Genomic DNA, 25,161 nt, shown 5'->3' on the forward strand with positions numbered 1-25,161 from the left:
TTGCCAAGAGCTCAGGATGTGTAGGGGCCCCTAAGCAGGACACCTGAGAGTCCCATTGTGTGCCAAGGATCAGAAATGAAAGATTTCCCCCCCCTTTTCTTCCCTTTACTAACTACTACTCAACATGTTTTTAAGCTTTCTTGCAGACAGCAAACCTCACAGGAAACACCAATGTGAACATTTGTATGGCCGGCTAATAAGGCATTGTTTTTATATGTCAGTTAGTAATTTCCTATACAAAACAACAGAAGCAGGAGGAATGTTTCAAATATATGAACAAGTTTTCAATATTAGTAATATTGATCTAATATGATCAAGCCTTTCTCTTAGCTTTTGCCAACAGAAATAGAAACTGGGTTACAACTAAGAAGTGTAAGTCAACCTACAATTGAGACAAATCAGTGCTTTTTTCACATAATGATACTAATACTTGCCTGCTAGTATAGATTATTTGTATACAGCACTTCATATGAATAATTTTAACCTGTTCAGGAATCATGCACCATTGAGCTATGGGCCTGATAACACATAGCAAACAAGAAGCCCAAGCACACTGACTGAATTCAAGGAGTCTCTTCGTGGCGACAAATGTCTGCATGACTTCTCCTGTAATAACAGAGCAAAGCCAGGGCAGCCAGTCTCGCTAATGAATGTTGTATTTAAGGATGTGGAAGAATAGCCACTAGACAGGGACCACTGAACTTGTTTCATGTGTAACATATTCTAGAAGGAACATAGGTCTTCTGAGGTGAAATCTGAGTGCATGAAAACACCATGCGGTATTAATGCTTAACTGTAATCAGCTAGAGACGTAGCACATGCTCAGTTTACTGGGACATTCCACTTTAAGTGCATGTTAAACTAATATTGACTTTTCCACTAAACCAAAATCTCTGTTATTTGTGCCCAGAAGACTGAAAAAACAATAGATGTGGGAACCAGAGGAATTAATCTTCCTGACCTTTTCTTTTTTTTATACCTTTGGGAGTCAGTCTTTTTTTGTGTGTCTAATAGGGAATGTGAGCTATTCACTTGCAATGACTCTTAGATTATGTAGAAGTACTTTACTGTGTTATTTTTTTTTCTTTCTTTTGCATTCTCCACATTCAATAAACTCTGCAGGGTATTATTAATAATATCTTTAAAACGTTATCTTTTTACCTGTATCCATTCTCTGATAGAATCTTCCCCTGGGGTCCATCCATTTTCAGGGTAATTTAGCCGGGACCTTTCTGAAGACCAGATAGTGCTGTACTGGGAGGAGACAGTGATTTGATCAGAGTGAATTTCTCCTGACTCCATACCTAGTGGTTCCATGCACTGGAAATCTGAAGAAAAATAAATTACCATCATTATTATGGTCAGCTTTTTGATTTAGACTTTGAATAATGAGAACATTTTCCTGCTTTGAATATGAATATCTAAAGAATTTATTTTTATGTGACTTTGAATTCTTTAGCAACTTTAAGTGAGGCAGTATTGGGCTTATGGTGTCATTCTTAATACTGTCATTCGAGTTGCCATGGCAATTCCTGCAATAATAAAGCTATACAAATATTTTTAGCCCAGCATTGTAGCCATTTCAATACAGGACAATAGAATTCTCTTTTCTAGGGTAGCACAGGCAATTCTGTGGATTCATAATATAAAGCAACGTATGTTCAACTCATAATTATGCACAAAGCCAGGAAAGACAAACCAGATGACTGTATAAAATAATTTTATTTTAAAACTATTTACTCCAGGGCAAAAAGTATAAAATGTTTTAAAAATATTATTAAAACTTGAGCCACTCTCTTTTGATCCTGGACACTGGAAAGAAACAGATCAGCAAAATCTGAATCCAGGCCAGAGGAGTATTGACCTAAGGGAATTACCACCTCTTTTATAACATAATGTATTTTAAAGGAGTTGAGCATCTCCATCCAATCTCTTTTTGTTTACATAAAAATTACCAAGACAATTTAGAATCTATTGACAACCCAATCACTATAGTGAGTTTAAAGGCCGATAGAGCATGGAGACTAAATTCTTCTCTCACTCTTCAAAAAGAAGAGCTCCAACCCCCACCAAAGCAAGACAGGAGGGTGGCTTTAGACAGAACCTCACACCCAGCTGCTCATGCACCCTGCTGCCAGAGGTTTACCAATCCCATTGCAAGGGCAGGAGAAAATAACATGTGCCTATGCTTCTGTTCAGGGACTTCATAGTATATTAATATAATTAATTTCTTCATTAGCAGTTTAAGGTAAAATACCAGTATGTGAAGTCGAATCCCTGACATTTGTGTACCCACTCTTTTTTATTACACCTTCTGTGGAGCTGGTGTATCCCTAACAGAGGGTTAGGTGCTGAGCTGAAGGTTTCAAAATCTATGAGCTGGGAAAAAAGTTCTAATTTTTCAATGAAAATGAAAATATTCTGAAAAAAATGTTTAAAACCTTTTATCTGTGACCCAAAAGCTTATATTCAGAAATGCTACCAGGGTACCATATAGGAGTTGCAGTTAGGGTGCCCCATAACTGAATTATCAAACTTGTTGCCAAACTGCATTTCCCGTGGCACACCACCCTTTCCCCTATTTCTGTGCTGCTTCAATACATTAGGGGCCTTGGGTGAAGTACTGGAACTGAACTACTTTAGGGTAAGTAAATTAACTGCTGCCTGGAGTCAGAAGGACAGCCAGGAGGACAGCCATAGGCCACTACAAAGAACTCCAGACATGGTAGGTGGGAGTCACATTAAAATATCTAAAAGGTAGGTGTCTAGTTTGATCTAGACATGTGGCCTTTCCCTGTAGTCTACTGAGGGGACAAGTTCCTCCTGAGGACACCTCACGTGTCTGGAATAAGCAGGCTGAGTTGTCCTCTGGAGGTGACCCTCTCTATAGTGACAACACAAAGAGCAAGGGTGGCTGAAATTAAGTGAGAGAAATCACTTCTCTGTCTAAGCCTGCATCATAGAAAATGTTTCCCCTTATCATCCAAAAGGGTTTTCACACACCCTAACTTCTCCTGTTCTGTTGTCCTGTGTTTAAGAGCTGAAGGCATCCCAGCATAACAGATATTATTAATTCTGCCTCCAGTGTGATGATGCTCTACAGCCCCAGGAGGATGACTGTGCAGCTGGTGGACATGGGAACCCAAGTTGCCTGTGTCAGCTAATGAAGGGGTAGGAGCAGCACCTACATAAGGAGAAGGCAAACTAGCTGGAGATACAATCTGAGAGAGACAGAGGAGATGCTTCCCATCCGCAGAGGCCGGGCTACGTCCCATTCCCTCTTCCTGGCTATGCACATACGAGAAAGCTATTAAAGGGCCAAGGGGCAGAGGAGAGGTGGGGAGTAGCAGGGATAATTTCAGTTTACTCATTTTTATTTTGTTCCTTCTTTGACTAAACAAGTACATCAGATCTGAGTGAATCTGCTCAAAACTCAGTAAGTCGCAGAAAGGAAAGAGTTTGCTTTAAAGTGTTTGCTTTATCATCGAGCAAAGTAAGGAAATCGGCAAGGACATGGTGTAACACAGCCTGTTATTTTCCTGCATCTCCCTCACTTTGTTTCATTCTCTGTCCAAAGGGTAAGCACGAAAATGAGGCAACTGGGAAAAAAATACGAGACAGAGAACAAAGCTTAGATAGCTTATGAAATGCTTTAACAAGAGCACATATATTAAATGGGTTCTTTTTATTCAAGAAATCGATCATCAAAGCTTATTCCATGTAATAAAAGAAGGCTTTGGATAGTGCATTCATTGTTCATGTTTCATTGTTTTAATGCGAGTGTTCAATTGCTCTGCATTCCTGCATTTCCTTGGTCAGCACAGTTTTTCACAATAATTATCCCAACTTCCTGGCAATACTGCAGAATAAAACTGTAAGCAGAATTCTGCTTCTTGCACTGCTTTTCAAAGGGCAGCTGTTTTTTTTTTTTAAAAAAAAAAAGAAAGCAAAAAAAAAAAAAAGGCAAAACAGAACCAACCCTTCCCCACCACCTTATTTATTTAAGGTTTCTTTAAAGTTTCATGCAACACCTGGTGTGCAAGAAGACATAACAGAGAATATTTTCCAAGAAGCTCTGCGGGATAGATAAATACTGACCTTCTGATACACTGCTCTGCGACACGCTGTAGTTTGCTGAGAATCCCTCTTTTGCTATTGCACTGTCGGTGTAAAATGCCATTGAAAGAATCCCTGTTGAAGACCGGACACGTCCTGGGTTGTTCTGCCCACAATAACGCCCTATGTGCGGGCCAACTGCAAAGAGACAGGATATAATAGTAAACTACCAGTTCTACTACAACAATAGATGCCACTACAATAGCGACTTAAAGAGAGTCCCTCAGCAGGAAATAGTGAACCTCTACAACAGTTCAAAATCACAATATCATCAATAACTTAGTGGCGAACAATAAATGGCTTATCCTGCCCTAGTAATCTTACTTCTAAAATGCTCCAGACAGCCCTCCATAAACCTCTGAAAATGTAAAGAACCAGGATTTCAAAAAGTGTCCTTTAAACTGTGCAGAGAGGGCAACCATGCACAAAATTACAGGTACAAAACACCAGAAGTATTTTCCAAAGTGTGATTGAAGCACCTATTTATGACAAGGAAATCCGAATGTCCTGATTTGCCCACTCAGTCTACAAGACGCTCTGGGAATAGGAGTTCAAACATCACCTTCCAAGATTTATGCTCAATACTGCAGATAATCTGTTAATTTTATAGTGAACTTGGAAAAAACATTTTTGCAGTCATATTGGGGCTATGACCAATGACTCTTTATCCCCTCCTACTTAGGCTTTCAGCACACCCTCACGGATCTTTTGCCCATATGCTCAATATTAAAGAACGCTGTAAAAGAATTCAGGAGGAAAATCTTAATCCTTTCAAAAGAGCAAGGATTTCTTAAGTATATCTCCATGCCACAGAACACACACATAAACACACACACATGATCTGCCTCAGTGTTAATAATGTATAAACCAGTTTCCGATATTTTTCTGGATTTCCCGTGCAGTGAGATAATCTTTTTCCTTAATTAAGCTACTCAATTCACAACCAACATATGTAGCCTTCTAGCACTTGAGCATTCCCTACAGATAGGTCCCCAGGCTGTTGAATAGTGGTACATCTGTGCTTACAAACAATAAGAAAAGATAATGCTAAAACCCATCCATGGAGTCAATCATGAAAATAATCATAAGACGTCATTCTAATGCTTACACCACTGGCTTTCCAGGCTTAAATTAACACCTTGTCATTTCTCTAGGAAGTCCATTTCACTTTCGGTTTAAAATATAAAATGTTTATATATCCTAATTATTCACAGTTCAATGAAAATCCTCAGCTAACATAATTTTGTAGTCATTTATTGGCATTTTCCAACAAGTAAAACAGTTCCAGCTTGGAATAACTTTATTATGTAAGCTACACATTTCTGTAAGGCCCTAGAGTTGCCAGAAAGAGGGAGCTCAGATGTTATAGCTCTTGCTGCCAGCATGTGCTTTTCTATCCGTATTCTGGCCATAGTTAGTCTTCAGTTGCCTTGGCAATCCCATGGCATTTAAAATACCTGCCAGTTCAGCCCTTTTCCACCAGGGCTGGTCAATGCAGTATCGATAGAATGAAACACCCTACAGAGGATATGAGTTGAATTCTTCCTCGTCCTAGAAATCACTAAAGCTTTACGGTTTTATTATATGGAGTGAGAAAGTTGTTTGAGACTGTTACCATTAGTGTCTTTATAAAACCACAAAATAATGCCCCCACTCCAATTGCTGCAGGTTTGTTGGTTTTTTTTTCATTGCATTTTCTATGTGCAAACAGTTCTGATCCTGCTCTTTGCCGTGATGGCCTTTCAACATTATGGCTGCTGATGTTGCTCTGAACTGCAAGAAAATAAGGAGGGTAAGGCCAACCACGTTATGGCACTCTGAGCCTCCCTCCTCCCATTTCCTGTAGGGAAGCCTCTTTGAAATGACAAACAGAAGAGAACTTTGTTTAAAGCAGACAGGCTTTAAGATTCCCCATGACTCACTGGTTTATAATTTTTAAGACATATTTAGTGATTCTGCATTTTGGTCTTCTACAGATTGGCCCTGCTATCACAGTACTATTCCCTTTGCTAGCTGTGTAGATGAAAGAGCCAAAAACTTGTAGAACATGACACAAAGAGGTATTGAATTTTTTTTGCACAACGTGTAAACCTTAGCCTACTGAGCTAATACGGTATTGATCTCAGCAGAAATGGATGAAATAGAGATTCTTGTTCTTCTTACATAAATAGCTAACACAAAGTTCCTTCTTCCTTTCAAGTCTTGAAAACTTTTCAATGACAAATGTTTCAGTTGTCACCACATCAAATAAATGCTGTGTGGGGAACACCATCTGAGCAGTCATTCAGGGGCTGATACTGCTGTCTGCTTAGGCAGACTATGCCACTGCTTTTTTTTAAACCATCTTCCTGACCCTTCCTTATGAACTGAGATGGACTTTCATAAAAGAACATATACAGTTCCAAATGGGAATTTTAGGGGGGCAGGTGCTGAAAAGTCATTAGTCCCAGAAAGCTCTTTGCAGCCTCTACCTGTAGACCATCACATTGCTTTGTCAACATCCCCCAGGAAGGTTTACTCCAAATATGAGTCACTTGGAAATTTCCTCACTTAAGGACACTTCTACATCATCCGCAGAACAGAGACACCTTGGTGAGCCAGCTACTTCACTTGACTGCCCATGCTGTAGTTATTTCTGGGACCTCTTTCCACTGGCATAGTATGATATAGTGGAAAACTGAGTAACTTTCAAGGTAAAAGACAGAAGGGCAACTAAGAAACCTGTTTTGCAAACTTTTACCAAAATGCAGAGTCTAATTCTAGAACTTGAATAAATCCTTGATTACTCTTAATATGTACATTTGAAGGTCTGAGTGTGGAACATATAGAATATGGCTGGTGGTTTCAGACTAAGCAGAAACCTTATCCTTACTAATTGTTCTTTTCTTTTCTATTGTTTGCCCTTCTGGACAAAGAGTATCCATACCAGGAAATTTTGAGACTTATTGAAATACACATTTGCACATCCGGTTGAAATCTTGGCTTTTGGAAATCAGTTAAAAAAAAACTAAACAAAACACAAGCAAAAAAAAATGGTATATCAAACTTCTAAAATATTAAAGGAAATTTTATGTTAGCTAGCCATTTTACTGAATTTTAAAGCTGGTCTTTAAAAGTGTGTTGGTGTGCTGCGAACAGTATTTTTACAGCATCACATGATTGTTATTGACAGAACATTTGCACACAATTTAGGGTGCTAAAGAGAAAAGAACTGAAACATGAATCCCATCCTCCCAGTCCAGTAGTCACCTACGCTGGGCTTGTGTATACTCTTATATCTTAACAGCTTCTCACAAGAGTGTAGAAAGCAATCACAACAGAGGAGCAACACACCTAGATTAATAGCAACCTTCATTTGCACTGATGTTAACGACTGAAGTAAAGCATTCTGTTTTGCTCTGTAATTCAGTGGAAGCTCTTGTGGTATTGACTGAAGCAGCAATGCTTAGCCTGCGGTTCTCAAACCATATGTAAACTTCTTTAAATTACTTTTGAGCCCCTAGTAGACAGTCTATAGAGCTTCAAAGAGAGCTGCATGATGAATATGTGCAATTCATCACTTAAGCTAGTCCTGGTTTTGAGTGGGCTATTTTTCTTCAAAGTCATCAATGGACTCTTCTCAGCTGAGGCTGGCTGAGGTATATTTGTGCCTTGGGCAAGGATGTTTTTGGTGTCTCGTTTATTCATGCAAAATCACATATTTCTATTCTGTGACATACTCACTTTCCTGCTCTAACTCCACCTGTTACCTCCTTCAAACCATGGCCCCTTTTCTGCACAATATTTGCAACGTGCGTCTGTAGTTCCCAAATATTCTCCATCAGGGTTTGTTTCACTTGTTGCTTTGTTTTAAAGAAGAGACCAAAGGGGGCCCTTGGCATGCAGCTATGCAGAAACAAAATGCCAGTTTGAGGCATTCCTGAATGCCTACCATTCCCCTCCTGAACCAGCAAAACACTTACACTAGTGTTTAACTTCAGACCCAGAAGTGTCCTCAGTAAATTCCTTTTGAAGTCAATCTAACTGCTCACATGCTTCAAGGATAAGCACGTGTTTTGCAGAATCAAGATCCAAGTACTCAGCAGATAGTACTTGCCAGATTCAGTCCACTAAATGAACAACCAGGTAGGCTGAGGACTCTGTGATCATGACAGAGCGTTTCAGCATTAACGCCTCTGTGAATGACTGCTACAGTTGCTGGCAAATTGTTTAATAGAAAATTGTTTTCCATCAGAAAATCGGCAATTATGTAGAAGCAAAATGTAAATGGAAGCATAATGATTTTGACATATTCTTTTAAACATCATTGTTACAATTTGTTTAAGAGAACATTTCTCTTGTTTTTCTGCTTTCTGAGGAGGAAGGAAAAGAAGAATCACAGCTGTAGAAAACAGCAAAGTGATTTGCTGCCGTTCTCTAGCGACTGTAGCTGATCAAATTCTACAGTGAAAACATTTTCCACTTATGTTGGGTTTCATCTGCTCTAACTTCGGTATCTAAAGTTTATGTCTGAGTTACTAATCCATAGCTCCCAGTACAGTCAATGAGATAAGAACCTCCAGAGGTCCATTAACTGTGCCCTAAAGTAGATGTCTGCGAAAGATCAGAGCGGAGTGCTGTTCTCTGCTGAGAACGGGGGGGCTGACAGTGCCTGGTTCCAACACCGACGCCTGGTTTCCAGAGCTGGGTGAGAGCAGCATGTTCAGGGGGGTGTCCACCTAATTCTGCCCTGGTTGTGTCCGCAACTATTTTACATCAAACTGTCTCTGTGTCCTACTAAAATACCGCCATCATCCCGGCAAACCACAGCTGTGTTGCTGTGGAACAAAGGTTTGAACTGAAGGATATACATTTTTCCAAACATGTAAAAAATCCTTCTACTGGATTAGTGCAATGGGGGCTTTAACCTCTAACACAAGTGGGCTTGTGAGCAGCAATGCAGTACAACAAAGCAAAATAGCTTCCCTTTTTATGGCTATATCTGCATTAGTAAACAGTGCAGGCCAGGGACCACCCTCCAGACCTGCGGCCAGCGGCCTGAGACTGATCCTGGCACCAGACTAAGAGCGTGACACAGCTCGTTCCCATAGGGCTCTTCCCTCTGAAGCAGGATGGTCGTGTCCAACCTGCCTGTTGGGAATGAACCCCGGCTTTTGCTGTCTTCTAAGCCATGTTTAGGAATTGCTGGGCAAAGCGCAAGCTGACATGAGCTAAAATTGTGCAAGGGAGCATGCCAGCAATTAAGAAATACACACAACCATGCCTTGGCCCCATGTCAGTTAATAGTGTAGATGCAGCATCAAAATACTTTTTCTTGGATTAAAGGGAAATGGACAAATGGCTGAAAGACTCACCCTAGGTGAACCCCCCTTCATCAAAGGAAATGGTACTGTCTAATATTTTTCAGAAATTTATTGCTTCCATGTGCACGCAAGTCAGATTTATTTTGCTTTCCTTTCTCCTTTTATTTTTTTGCAAGATTATCTGGATGCTCTCTTTTTGATATCTAGAAACTTTTCATTTCTATCTTCAGTTTGTGGCCGGCGGTTTCCTGTGTCAGCTTTGCTCTTCAGTTAAAATATTTCTTCTTTCTCCCAGGGACCCATCCTGTGATGCATTTACAGAGAAGCAATCACGTCCTCTCTGCCTTCGCTGTGTTAAGCTGAGCAAGAGAGACTGACTGCTGGCTAAGGATCGTCCCACAGTGAAATGATGCAGCAAACATTTCCCTACAGCGGACGCAGCCTCCAGTAGTTTGTATCTAGGAAACATTCCTTTCTAGTCTACAAATTCAGTGGAATATTTACAAACATGTAAACACCCTTATTGGATGTCAGGATCATTTTGGCTTTAGACAGTTTGTGCGGGAATTGGAAGGCTGGTAATGCCTGTTGTTAATTGCTCTTCAGTGTGGCTCAGTCACTTTCTTGAACCAGGAAATTACCGCTTTGAAACCCTCTGACACTAACAATAATGCATTTCTTTTTGGTAATATTACACATAAATTGATTGATTGGATCATCTTTTCACATGTCAGTTTAAATGCAAGTTCTACAGGAATTCAGCTTGGAAAGATTTGGCCTATACACAAATAAACCTATTATTAAATGTTCCAGACATCATTATTGTAGTGTTACAATACAGTGTTTCTAACTGAGGCATTAAATACTACACAGTTTTTCGGCTACTGTTATGGCTCTTTCTTCACTATTTATTGGAGTGGATTGAAAAGAGCCATGATAAACCCATTAAGCATAAAACAAAAAGGAAAAACAAATATACGTTAAAAAGCACATACCTATTTACTGTAGCATTAATAAAAGCTTTAATTAAAATTATATTGGGGATTTACGTATGAAAACAGGCAAGTTTAAATGTGTTATTAAGATATGTTCCTTAAGTTATACGTTTTCATTTAAATGAAATATTAATGTAGGATTAGCAGTTTGCAGAAACTGCCACTTCTGTTCATAAAAGCAAAGAAAATATCTATTAATATGGGTTATCACACCAGTGGAAAACTGAAATAGCTGTAATTAGTGCCCGACACATACAACATAAATTCTCAGCCACTGAATTTTGCTACAAGTTGCAAAATTAAGAAGAAAAAGGACAGCTTCAAGATGCTTCTCTTTATCAGCTTATGCCATACGTAGAAACAGTGAAAAAGGCATCACAAACAAACACTTTTACACAGCTGTTTGCACAGTTTGTAGGTGTCTGGGCACCCTAAAGTTTCGGCATTCAGCTTGAACAGTCCCTTTTAGGCTGGAGCTGCAGCTTATCGAGCTGGAGTCCTTGGAGAACTGGTACATGGCTGCCCTGCCTGGAGGGGGCTTGCATCTTTCAGACACATTGCCATATATGAAAAAACATAGAGAAACCATGCAGCTATTCCGTTCTTCAGTCTCAGTGTAAAGCAGGGCTATGAGGCTGGGTGGAGGGTGAAATGAGGGCTCGCTGGCTCTATAGGCTTAGCTAATATCTAGCTATGCACACAGTGAATTTGCACAAGGTCACGTGTGGTCAACAACTAAGTGGAAAATTACTGGGATGGCAGAGAAGTAAGTTCCAGAAGGGTACCCAACACACCCACCCTGACACATGTGCCCAGCTAATCAGAGATTACAAATTAACAAATTAAACTAAAACCTTTGGATTTGCTTATACTGCTGGAAGAGAGAGCACTATAGCGGAGGAAACCCTGCAGTGCCTGGTCACCGAAGCCACTTGAATGAATAACTCAACGACTGTTTACTGACCTGGGTAATCATTTCGTCACTATGATTTCAATTGTATAGACACCGCATTTTCCCCGGTAAAGAAATTCTCTGCTTTGACACCTGGTCTGTACCCTGGTTCCTCCTCAAGCTGCAAGGTTAGTACCTGAAGTCCAGTTTGTGCAAGTTGTTGGAAATCTCTGGACAATACCCGTGTTAGCTGTGAAAGTTTGAGGATCCACTATAAGGCTTCATATTTAATTTATTTTAGTGTAGGACATCCATCACATATTCCCTCTAAAAATAGAGGTTTTCCCCAAGCCAACTGTTCAAATTTAAACATATTTCATAAAAAAAATCATTCACACTGTGATATGCTTTACTGAATGAATTTACAGAGCATTTTCCCCATTTCTCTTTAATTCGACTCTTTTCACATAAATCTAGCAAGAACCTCTCTACTCTGACATTTAAAAAAATGAGAATATGCCTTCTGCAGCCCACTTCAGAGTAATGGTTATGCATATCACAGTCCATTTTTCTCTTACCATCAGGGAATCCATCCCAGATTTCCAATCGGTCATAGCGACAGAACACTCCCCCTGGAGTATTTGAATCAGGTTCTAGCTCAAAGCTTTCAAATTCCAGTATAATCTCTGACATCTTTGGTGCAAAGATAATGTAAGTGCATTCAAGGCTATTGGGATATTTTTCAGGGAATCCAGGGGACTTTATCACTCCACTCGATGAAGTAAAGTTTCTGGAACATTCAGGTCCTGTAAGAGAAAGAGAAAAATCACCTGGGTTAACACTATGCTACTAAACAAAGTAGTTAGCTGGAAAACCAATTAGGTCGTATTGTCTCTCCAGCAGCAAAGGTGGCTTTTCAATGAAACACCTCATTTTAATCGCTGTATTAATCATTCAGCCAGCTTGTTCCTATTATTGATAGTCAGGTTTTAAAGCGCAATTCGCATATACTGTCTGATCTCCAATTTTCAATTTGTATGGAACAATATGAAAACTTGTACCAGCTCTAGAAAAAATTATGACAAATACAAAGTCATGTGGGAACAATGAAAGTGTAAGCTGCAGAAATCTCGACAGAGCCCTAGAGAAATAATTATAGCCCCTTCAAGCTCAAATCTTTAAATCTTATGGCTGACAGGCTTTTATTGGTGAAATAGAATTTTTTACAAAAGCGGGTGAGTGAATTCAGTAGAGGGAGTAGTGGTTTCAGATTCCTGGAGCACTGACTCAGTAACTCTGCCAGATGTGACCTATGCCTCCTTGACAAACTAAATGTGAAAGGTAATTCGTACATGTACCAAGGGTGAGTGACTCATTCTGAGTGGTGTTGACACAGGTGCACCAGTAAAATGTTGCTGTTAGTGCAGGCATGATAAACTGTGTGATTACAGGCCGTGTTGCTAGAAGTCACCTAATGTCAATGTTGACACACCAGCTTTCCCCAATGTCCCCACCGTGGCATAATGGGATGCTCCAAACACTGCTTTTGGTGGAGCAGGAAAGTGGCAGTAAAGAAGCAAGGGTATAAAAGGCCAGATCACTGGATTTGCCTTTGTGAATACAGGGGACTAAAACTGGAGCTCCTCTCTTGTTGACAGGTCACATTTCTCCTTTATTTAGGTCCCTTAGGAATCGTCTCCGTGGATCCCACATCTGCAGGTGTGCTGAGAGTCAGCCGCAGGCACTACCTACACATCCTCCCATGGGGTCAGCACAGGTACCCCTCCCTCTCTGACTTTCGACGCTCTCGATTTAATGGAAAGTGATTTACAGGATTTGGGGCACTGGTGGTTAGCAGCTGGCCTGGGGAGTTTGGGTAGGATGGCTGAGATGAAGGTCTTCGGACAGGGAGTATAGGCAGGGCACAGGCGACAGAGTTGTGGTGGAGGATGAGTGTGCGCGAGGTTTCAATTTGGATGAGGATGCCCTGCATCCTTAGAGACTGTAGTCAGGAGCCTTAGAAGATTTCCAATGCTTAACACAGATCATTGAAGGAAAACAGTCTGGCTGGTTGCATATATGAATACTCTTATTTCACCATAGAACATGTTTTCCTTGTGAATGTGCCAAACATATTACCCCCCACAGATTTGGCCACCTCCCAGCTAAATTCAGCATGCGAGAGAGAGGTCTAAATGAATTTAGTCGGTTCAGGTATTTTTGTCCTTCAACAGACACTGAGAGGAAACGCTTGAGCTACCACATCAATATTCAGAGCACTTCATGGCATATTTTGGAAGATGTAGATATTAATGGTCACGTAACCTGACCCATTCCAATTTGGGAAATTACATTTTGCCTATAATTAAATCGCCCCCTTACACATTAGTTGGATATTTTCTCTTCTCTCCCTGTCATTCCCTCGTCTCCTTGTCATGTATAGGAGGGTTATATTCTGGTGTTGCTCCTCACTCCCACCAGTAGCTGCTGTTCCAGGATAAAATAGCTTTGCTATGCCATTCATAGCATAAAGTGCTCTGTACTCCTCTTGGAATCCAATAAAAGATGCAATATAAAATGCAAGCCAGAATCATTATTGCTTTATTAAATACAGCCAGATCCTGGCTCTGTGAGTGCACAATCGTCAGGCTCCTTACGCTCACACATGGTATCTCAATACCAGCTTGCTTTATTTTAAACATGTTCAAGTCAATCTGGTGCAAGAAACAAAAACTGTTTTCAGAAGAGCTGCCTCACTGAAGTGCCCTCCGCAGATTTTGACCCTTTATTGACACTGTGAAGGAAGGAACTCCAGGAAGGACTAAGGCTATGAGGAGCGCCGTGGGGTGATGTTCACGGAAAATTGCCAGGAAAGGTTTCAGCAGAGACTGGACAGAATAGGTACTTGTGAGGTGGAGAAACTACATGCGGGCATGTGAATGAAATAAAGGAAGAGAGTTGAACTGAAGGAAAGAGAGAGAGGAGGCAAAAGAGAGAGCAAAGAAAGAGAAAGAGATGGCACTGGAGATAATTTCACTTGCTTTCTGCAGGTGTCACTGAGCCAGAAAAGCATTTGTCTTCCTGGTTGACACTGTCTTTTCTTTCAGTTTACACCATAAATTTACTCGACTACAGTTAGGAATGTTGAGTGTGAACCGCGTAGATCCTCTTCTAGTGAATAGACTACTCATCCATCCTCAGACAGGCTGGCTGCCCGAGCCAAAATGATGGACATTTCAGATGGGCTAAACATTGGGCAATATGGCTTTAAGGTTTTAGTCTGGAATTCAACTTCTTCAGTGTTTTTCTGGCTAAGGAGCTGGATGAGAAGTAAAAGCAGTTCCTACTCTCAAAGCCCATCTATCGCAGTCATTACATATGCTGGTCTCTCCTTACAATTTCCATGGTGTTTGGCATTTTAAGCTTCAGGTTTAGAATTCAGCTTAGGACACAGGTAGTGTAATGCAGTTTTTCTTTTCAAAAAATAAGGATGCTCTCACAGGAATAATGGGCAAAAATATACTGTGTGCTGGAATGCAGATCAGCCTTCAGGTCAGCACCACAGGACCTTGGGCTTGGGATCATTTTAATACTTCTTATACCTGGAAAATGATGAGCTAAGTTGTGAATATGCTATAATGAAGCATATTAGTCTGGTGCGAGCAACTGAGCTTCACCTGCGTAACAGGGTAAACTGGTCAGCTTTATTCGGTACAGAAATTAAAATGTAAATTTGGAATAGCATATATGCATTAACTCAAAAGTTAAAAAGGGCTGGGTTCCCACAGCAACTATAACTTGTATCCTTTGTGTACACACAGCATTTCTAACACTGTACCTGGTGATAACTTTCCTGCCTTAATATACAGTTTATGTGGAATGAACTAGAGTTAAAGTTGCTTTGGGAGCCATAATTCTGAGTTTTCTGACTTCTGTGCATATAAAATCACATTCATAATGCCATCTTAACATGGTTAATGTGTATCACTGAGAGATGTAAATGACCACACAAGGAAATAAACACAACATTCCTGTCAGAGCTCTGAGTTGCCACTACACTGTTAGGAAATAAATAAAAGCTTTTTTCCTGCAAACGCTCAGTTGCTAAAATAGATTGTTTCACAGGTCGTTCTTTCACTTGTTCTTGTATTTCAGCCTTGTTCTTTACAAAAGATGGTACTGTACATATAAGCACTGAGAAACTTCGGGACACAGTTTCAAGAATTTAGCCTCCTAAAGACACCAAAATAAATAGAGATATTTTTTCAGGAAAGCTTGGTGTCATTTGGATGCTGAGTTCTTTCAAAAAATGTGACCCTGCAGGTCACCAAAAGAATTTCTGGGATCCAAGAGTGGATTTACAGACAGGGAAGATGGTGAACAAGAGGTCTGTGGCCCCAATTAGCACTGTGCGCAGCAGCAAGAGCATGCAATAGAAAAGAGACTTCACTACCGTGCTTCTCCTCATTAACAGTACAGCTGCCACCAAGCGCGCGTGCTGAACGCAGCTGAAAAGCCAGCTCTGGTTTAGGTGCGTAAAAGGGACTTGAACTGGTTCTGAAAATGGGGCACTGTCTGGGAGTGGTGTGCATCGTAAATCTGGAGTTTTGAGCTGCTTCTGTAAATATGACCCTAAACATTGATGGTGAAGTCTTTTTTTTTTTTTTTTCTTTTCTATAAAGTTAAGCTTATTGCCTTTTTATATATTATGAGCTTTGGTCCTGTATTATCCAGGCATGGAATATAGGAATTATTTATCTCCATCCAGGTATAGGGAAGGTGTATGCCAAAAAAAGAGATCTTACTCCCCTTCTAGATTCTGACTCGGAAAGACAGTTTTGAAAGAGGGACTGTCTATAGGTCTGGTTAATTCTGGACTATTTGTTCTTCTGGGCTTTCTCTGTGCCCCACACAGAGCTACCTGTGCTCACCGGCACTGAGCCCCTGGTAACAAGCATCCAGCAGGTCATGCCTGTGAACAGTGTGAGCTTCTCCTCTCCTTTACCTCCCAAACATGATTTGTGAAAGCAAAAAAAAACCAACCCCATCATCTGCTGCCCACGTGTACTCTGGCCCTTTCTGAACCCACAGCCATCTCTCGGGAACGCAGAACAAAACACTAACCAAAATAAGTCAGGGACTCAGAAGGTTACAATGGTGTTAAGGCAGTAACATTGTAAATCATACAGTAATTATTATCACCAAAAAAAAAAAAAAAGGAAGAAAGCTAATGGTTTTAAGAAGGTCAAAACAAACAGCTGATGAAGACTATCACATTACACCCAGAGGAGTCAATCCTCAGATGCAGCTGACCCATTTGATTCATAATGATTTACACCCACTAATACATGCCCCGCCTTAGAATGACAAGCCTGATACCATTTTCCCTTTCAAGCATTTTCATGTATTCCCTCCATCCCAAAGAATTACGGTGAATGAAAGCAAAAAATCACAGGTTATGAACTATATAACAATGAATCGTTTCTCACCTCTTTTGAAAACTTCATAGCGTATAGAAAATCCTGCTCCGTGTGTCTCATAGTCGGAAACAAATTTAATAAAAAGATATGGTCCTGAAGACACTAAAGGAGGGGGAGCAATTTTTCCACAGTACTTTCCCCATAAGCGTCCTTCAGCATTATCTCCATCAATCACTTCAACATAATCATACCTGGTAGATAAATGGAAGGAAGAAACTTTTAACTTCCAGGAAAGAAGGAGACCTAATTAATTTAGAAACCATAACACAACATAGATAATCAAGAAAAATGCTAGCTTGCTTGGAAAATGCATTATGCTGAAAGATGTAAGCAAAATGAAATAATTAAAATGGACTACATTATGTCTGTAGACATCATCTGGCAACATGGAACTATTAGGAAGAATGGTGTCCATTATGCTTGCAGACAATGTCAGCTAAAGTAACCAATTAACAAAAAAAAAGGAAATCTCATGAGCACAATTCTGTATTATTAAATTGTGTTCCTTTGTCTGTGTAGTGTTGTTATCAATACATAATGCATAGCATTCTTTTCAAACTGTGAAGTTCTGTTATGAATTCAAAAATGTCTTTTTGGCTGGAGCTCTTTATGAACAATACTTTGATTTCCATATGCTGTCCTCCAAACATATGTCCACAGAATAATAAATAAATCCCTAAACATCCGATTTTATTCAAAACTCCACCATGTTTCAGATCAGCGGTAGAAAAATCTGTTATTTTCCTTGTTAGCTGGACAAATAGTTTTGAGCAAATCACAAAGTCCACCCGCCAGTCACAGCACTTGGTTTTTCTCAGACAGAACTTGTTTCATTAGAAATCATCTTTGCTTAGGTATTTGAATCAAGAAGTGCACATTATAATATTCGTACTTGTAGAGCGCGTGATTACTGAACAGGCTGGCCTAAACCCTCCCCTGGTTCCTTGCTTCATTCCTAAGGAGGAACTGATAAGGAGGAATTTCCATTTATAAGGGAAAGCATATACTAACGCAGTAATGATTGATGGTAAAGGTTTGTCTGGGAGGAGCAGTCATGTTGGGGCTCCTCAGCCCTGTCACCAGAGATGCCAATGTGCAGGGCTTGGTGGGGCGGGTTGGGTTGCGGGGGGCGGAGGAGAGCCCAGCAGCTCCGTGCACCCAGACAGCAGAGAGAAGGCAGAATACAAGCCATGGGGAGGCAGAAGCTGCAGGTGCGGAGACAGGTCTGCTTTTAAGTTTTATTAGCAGATGATTTCACTCGACCCCGGACGGGAAGGAGGAGCAGACGCAATTTGTAGAATCAGTTTAATCTTTTACGAAAAGGTGGTGGCATTTGGAGCCTGGATTGTGCTCTGAGCCTCTTTTGGACTGCGGCAAAAGGCTTTTCTCTGCCCCTGCGTCTTCGTGTCTCAGCCCTGCTGCCGGTTTATTTAACAAGTTGCTGTTAGCCAGACAATCTCATTTACTTTTCATTATCCTACCACGACCGACATTAAAATTGTTGCCATTAATTGGTTTAGACCTTTATTCTACTGTTATGTTCCCTGAAAATTTCCGAGCATATTAATATACAAGGAAGAGCTAAAAGTGACAGGACAATAAAGTGTGCCTGACATTTTTAAAGAGATCAAAGGAAAAAAATGTCTTCATGATGACCAATGTCATTTTTAACAACCCTGCTCCAAACCGTCCAGGGCACATTACTTATGTTTACATGAAGCCCCGCGAGACAACTGCAAAGATGATATCACTAGTTAAAGTGGACGGCTTAAGTCTCCTTAAATTAAAAATGACATTACCTCATCAGTTAAAATTCTGTGCCAGCTTTGGTGTATATCAAGTAGAAAATAAAGCTGACACTGATGGAACTGTAAGCATTAACATATGTGAAATATTGTGTTAACTGCGTTTCCTCCTATGTATTTGATTTTTCCAGTAGCAATTGCTCAGCTAGTTAGCTTCGCTGCCCCGTTGCAGATTGGTGGAAACACAAAGTGGAAAAGTGCATTTCTGAGACACTGTTACAGATACTTTACATAACCTGCAGTTTTTAAAAATTAAGACTTCTTTCTGTAATTTCTTTATGACATATGTATAACAGGATTTGAAATTTGAGAGGAGAGTTGTAAAAGGACCTCAGAATTGGGTTTTTTTGGTTTGTGGGTTTATTTTTTTTTTTCCTTTAGAAATGTCCTTAAGAATACCAGCTCTGGGTTCCCTGCAAAACCTATTGGAAGCACTCAGGAATGCAGGCTGCTAGTTTTTATACTTCCGGGAAAAAATGAATGTTGAGAATTTTTAACAAGACAACCTTTCTCTGAATAATTAATTGCTTGTTAAAGAGAAAGAGTAACCACATAAACCGACAGCATCTGAGTGACAGTCTTTGCTCTTCTCTCCATGATGACTTTATTTCACTGGTTGCCCAGGCACCATTCATTGCTCAGGCCTCCACAGTAGGTAATTTTTCAAATGAATATCAAGAAGAACCCTATTTCTGAATTATTAAATAACGTGAAAAATTTTAACTAAAAATGCTAAGCAAATTTTTACATGCTTTTTTACTTCATGTATAAAAAAGAAAAAAAAAAACCCAAAGGTTTGAATTCAGTATTTTTACTCTGCTACGTCTTAAAAATAAACAATCTTTTACAGTCTTACTAAGTATTTTGGATACAGCCAAACAAATAATTAACCTGTAAGTACCAATTTTACTATTATATGAAGTACATTCAGCAAAAATTATTCAAATTAAATTCTATCACTCGCCCAGGTTTCCTCCTTTATAGCAATAGCCTGCCCACACCTTTCTTTTGTCCCTTATAGTGACAGAATTGTAATTTATGGTGCTCTTTCTGGCTGCTGTGCAATTGTAAATGACACAATTTGGTTACTAAAAGGCTGTCTTCTAATGGATTTTGCAAGTTATAGGTCATGCAGCCCTGTGGAAGACTGGAGGATTTTTCAATTTTTTTTTCTTTGCTTTGAAAAATTACTGACAGACGGAAAAGAAGTTTGGCTGTAAGACAATAGGTACGAAGTGCGATTTGAACAGGGGAAACTTTAGAGATCAGCCCTACAACCTTCATATTCTAAGAATCATGTCTTTCACTTGTCAGCTAACAAATAGATTTGGATTGTCCCACGCTGGTGGCAGCATCTGATATCTGGGCTGCTATAAGTGAGCATCTATATTATTTTTTTCTGAGGGAAATGAAATTACTCTGGATTTTACTAGTTCATACTTGAAAACCAATGTCCTTCTGTCATTTTTGCACTTTTCAAAATCCTACCAGAGGCCACAGTGTATCACAAACAACTGTTCTTGTAAATAGGAGAAAGTACAGTCACAACTTGCAAATGGAGCTGCTGCCAAGGAAGCTCAGAAAGCAGCTTGCATCTCCCTCTGGACTTGGTAGCAGTTCTTCTCCATAAGTTTGTCAGGAGAAGATGCTGTGCCAGGGATGCAGTTGGCACAGTGGCACCCCTGTGAGGAGACTGAATGTGTCACCTCCGCAGCGCCCAGACAGTATTGGCGCGCAGCCCAGGATACTGAGTTTGCAAATTTGGATTTCCCACTTGGCAATTCTTCGCTCAGTTACTGCTGCCAATGGTGTGGCAAATATTTCTCGTAATGTTATAGTCCTTTAGGGTTTATGGCACATAGATGTAAATATAAACATGGCGCTAACCATGGAGTGCGGTTTCAGGTGAAAGACGAGAGCAGGAGTTCATGTGCAGAAACAGGAGACGCTGGGGGTAATTGGTGGGTATGTTCATGGCGGTCCCTTTTTGCTTGTCTGACTCTTTCTGGATATCTCATTTTTGATCACGTTCTGTTTGCACCTTGCACCGAGGGCCGTGCGTGGCTCTCGGGTGGGAGCCTGCTGAAACGCACTGCAGGGCTCGCACGCTCCCCCCGCTCCTCCCAGCCCGGGCCTGAGCATGCCATTACTAGACGGTCCTAATTTTATCGTTCAGTAGAACAATGTCTGGGACAGATTCCCACTGGAAAGATGAGGGACTCTAGAATTCCTCTATGAATTCTTGCTGGCATTGCAAAAAACTTGCTCTTATTTTGGAAAGCGTAAGTTATGGGTCCAAGGAAAAGGCCAAGCAATACCTATAAAATGAGCACCAGGCAATGAAAAACATAAACAGCTGCAGAATACAGATTTTGGTGAATTTTCTATTTCCAGTTTCTAGTAGGTGATAACAGTGCTTATGTCTGGTTTCAGTTCTGAACGTGCTGGAGACCCCTGAAGTGCACCATAGCACCTTGTACTGCAGGAAGTGAAGTGAAAAGTCTGGGAAGCCCTGCCTGCTGCTGGAGCCAGCCCTCTGCCAAGCTACGCTCCACTTCGACACATTTTCCTATTATTAGGGCAGTGAGATATTACGCCTTTTGCCTAAAAAAATTCCTTCCCAAGACGTATGCAGAACTAAGCTGAAATCTAAATATCTGCCATTTTACCTTATGAAACAATCAGTGAAGCATATACAAATATAATTTACATCTGAATATGCCATATTTTTCTGCAGCCTACTATGGTATGCATCTATAGGGTGGTTATGAGTATTTTGGTTATTCACCTGTTAGAATGAAAAGATTTTCTACCTCTGTTTCTTTCATCGCTCTGATTCCACGTCCACCAAGCTGCTAAATGTCTCCCCAACACAAATTATCCACCCTGGTCAGACTACCTTTGGTTCTGAGAATTTGCTTCTTAGTATGCATCTTTCTTTTGCCTTTATTTTATAAAGATTTTTTTTTTAATTCCTTGTAAGGCTCCATTTTAGCTGAACAGAAGGCATTGCAAGAGGAAATCTAAATAAAGAGTTCCGAGTTGTTCTGCGCCATGGATTTGTGCCCCGTTAGTGACTGAGGGTTAGCGGTGTGGGATTTACTGCGGTGCTTGTGGCACAAGGCAATCTGTATCCCAGAGCTAAAAGCTTAAGAACTGCAGGCACTCGAGAGACACCAACCTTAATCCCAGTTTATTAGCAACAAGAAAAAGAAGTACACGGTGTTAAAAATAAAAAAATTAAGCACAGCCCCGAATGGGCTGTTTTTCTGCCTGTAACCTCAGCATCTGTCGGGTTGCTCTCCATCCAAGCCTCTGTGCAGCCTGATTGCTCTCCAGGGCCTCCTGTGCCCCACCTGGGCAAAGTGACCCATCTCATGGGTGTTGGAGGGGCAGCCCCCTCCCATGGAGACACGTCAGCCTTCCCTGGCAGTTGGACTGTGCATGCAGGTATCCACATGGAGAGGATATAACTCTCCATTTGTGGCCCTCAAAACACAACTTGATGGAGATTAAGGCACCATGTGGGTCTCAGAGGATCCGGCATGACGGCTGCGTCGGCAGCTAGCCACCAGGCCTAAGCAGGGCACAGGCACTCCTTGAGAACTGGGATGCATGGGAACTGCAAGGAACTGCAGGGTTTTTTGGCTTTTTTTATCCCCTTCCGAGCGTGCTTGGTGCCATGGGGTCCTGCATGGTGCATTCCTGCCTGGTTTCTCGCTCCCATCACACACTGTGGTCTTCCCAAAGGAGAAGTCCTCCTCCATCCTGCCAAGTCAACTGTTGGTGTGGATCTATCTTTGACAGAATGAGTGAAGGGACCTTTTTTTTATTCTTTCCTGCCTTCCTTCTTTCTTTCTCCCTTTCTCTCGGTCTGTCTCTCTCTCAAATCAATTAAAAAGCCCAACAGATCATTTCGCCGAGTGTGGACACACATACAGCTGAATTACCACCAGCCAGGCAGAGCAAACACCATGAGAAAGGGGGAGGTGGGAGCGAGTGCCCATGGAAGGAAGCTTTTAAACTGGTTTTGCTTGTACTGGATTCATGGTGCAGATGAAGCCCTCTACGGGAGACAACATATCATCTGAATCCCACAGTTCTCTAAAGTGCTGGATATTTAATTACGCAATTTGCAATCGATTAACGATTTGTAATTTACTGAAATCCCTGTCAGTCTGGGGGGCCTTTGTTTCCGTTGGTCTTTTGTGAGCTGATGTTTTTATGGTCTTCACCCAGGGCCAAAATTCACTGAAGTTACTCATACAAAGGTCCTGTCAACCTAAGAGATTTCTGGGAATAAGGCCATTGGGATTTGGCCACTGTTCAGTAATTTACTAATGCCATTAACTGACAGTGGGTCTCCATTAAGAATGAACTAGTGAGGGTCTATTTTAGTACAAGACAATGTTGTAGTGAAAAAGACAAAAGATGTAACAAAGACATTGATGAAGATCTACAGTTACCCACTGTACCAGTTCGATTGTGACTAACGGTAGCAACAGTTTTGTTATTACACTGGTTTCTGGAATCACCTAATGCTTTGGGATTTGCCCTTTCATTTTAAAATTAAGCTTTTAATTCTCTGCTGAACAAAGGAATCTGAAATACAACATACCTTAACCAATAAAACTTCAAAACCCAGAAGTAATAAAAAGAATCACTACTATTTTAAAATCTGATTATCCTTCATCTTATCACATGCTTCTGGTTGTTTGGCTCCTGCCTTTTGAATACCTGGGACTGGCAGAACTGAAGATCTGAACGAAATAAGCAAGATTATATCTGCACTTTTATCTATACAGCTCCACTGAGAACAGTAGACAGATCTTTAGCTGCTGCAAATGAGATTAGCCCCCTTATGTCAATGGATCTAAGCCAGTTTACACTGATATATGGCCAAAGAGGGTGCAAGTGGTGACAGAATATTTTACCTTGTATTTATTTAGTTCTATTCTATTTACACCAAATAAAACCTGGAAAACTCTTCAACAGAAATGTGAACACCAGGATTCATTCTGCGAATGAATGTAACAATGTCATACAGAAAGCGAAGAAGAATCCGAGGTTGTGGGGCAGGTTTTGCCATTTTGCAATGTCCTAGGGGAAGTAAAAGCAAAATTCATCTGCTAAGGTCTTCAGCATATCTATCTGTAAAAATCATTTTACCAACGAAAAGGTCTGATCTTGAAGTCAGGGCAAACTCCACTGATTTCACTGCTTGCCACATACAGTAATAAATTATAATATAATGATCCCAGTATATAAAAATGAAAACCTCTTCTGGGAAGAAACATTCAATTTTAAACCTCTTCAGCAAGGAACTTCAGTTCATAACTTTCTGGCATACAAAAATGCTATCTTTTCATGGAAAAAGGTTTCTGTCTGTCAAATAAGACAAATTTACAAATCCATGACTTCCACTTTAAGTGGGGGAAAAAGAAACACTTAGCAGTTTAAAGACTTCAGAGACGAAGGAGCTTTCTAGTGTCATACGGGTGAAGTTTAGTATTTATAGGAAATTCACATGCCTCTAATTACTCTAAACTCAGTTCCCGAGTAAAATATGCCATCTGGAAGATATTAGAGTCATTTACAACTTGTTCACCTCCCCATTTCACTGCAAAATCTTACCTCTTGCCAACTTTCCAGTGCTCTTCACAAAATAAAATGCAGTCTAATTTTTACTGGTTCTTTCATAGTTACTTTATCTACATTGAGCCAGCTAAGGGCTTAAGAAACTGGAAAAAGAAAATTAAAAGTAATTTTCATATTACTCACTATACCTTAAACTTTATATTCTTTCATATGGACATTTCAGGTGTGAGGTTTATGCCTTGGCTTTGTTTGGTATTTAGCCACTAATTTGACATGGTTAGATTCGGAAAGATATTCCAGGTGACAGGAGATAGAAAAAAGATGGCAGAAGCAGTCATCTTGCGTAAGAGTAGGTGCTCGTAAGCCAAAAAATATTATTTTGAAAAACTCAATTAAGAGTTTTGTTTTCGTTTGTATGACCTCCCAGGAGACGCCCATCAATCAGAAAACTTCTCGTTAGTTGAGCAACTTCATCCAAGTATGCCAATCTGTTTATAAGTGAAGCTTTGCAACATTCCTCTGAGGTAAAGTTGTCATTCTCATTTTACATATGTGGAGACAGAAGAGAGAGACTGAGTGCCAACAGTCTCCCAGAAATTTTGCGAACAGCAAGGAACAAAGCCTAGATAGCTGGTTTTAAATATAAGAGCCCAGTCTAGCTCCTCCTGAAATAACAGAAAGATTCCTAATGGCTTCTCTGGGTTTTGAATAAAGCTCCTTAACAGAGGCTCAAAACTTGGAAGTGTTCTTAAGCCATAGAATGACTGGAAGAAGGGGCTGCAAAGTCTCACACAGTTTCACAAATACGTTTGTGTGATTTCTGTAGGAGAACTAGACTAAATTGCTTGCATACAAAGACTCAGGCATACACACGCACTCACACTGCTGCAAGGAGTCCAACACTATCTGTATGTCTCTATATCCATTAAACATTGTTTTCATGTGCCTAACTAGTTTAATGACTCGTGGTTG

At 40.4% G+C, this 25,161-nt stretch overlaps 1 protein-coding gene across 3 annotated transcripts in view; it reads right to left on the reverse strand.

Annotated features, from left to right (window-relative positions):
• Positions 1-25,161, reverse strand: part of NRP1 (neuropilin 1) — a 114,983-nt gene that overhangs the window by 51,384 nt on the left and 38,438 nt on the right. For all 3 annotated transcript variants that reach the window (XM_054189441.1, XM_054189439.1, XM_054189440.1), the window contains exons 4-7: positions 16,796-16,977; positions 11,885-12,112; positions 4,099-4,254; positions 1,162-1,328 (exon numbers count right to left, since the gene is read on the reverse strand). In XM_054189441.1, coding sequence (XP_054045416.1) covers positions 1,162-1,328; positions 4,099-4,254; positions 11,885-12,112; positions 16,796-16,977 — 733 coding nt within the window. The remainder of the gene's footprint in view (positions 1-1,161; positions 1,329-4,098; positions 4,255-11,884; positions 12,113-16,795; positions 16,978-25,161) is intronic.

This window comes from Rissa tridactyla, chromosome 2 (assembly GCF_028500815.1).
Source record: "Rissa tridactyla isolate bRisTri1 chromosome 2, bRisTri1.patW.cur.20221130, whole genome shotgun sequence".
NCBI lineage: Eukaryota > Metazoa > Chordata > Aves > Charadriiformes > Laridae > Rissa > Rissa tridactyla.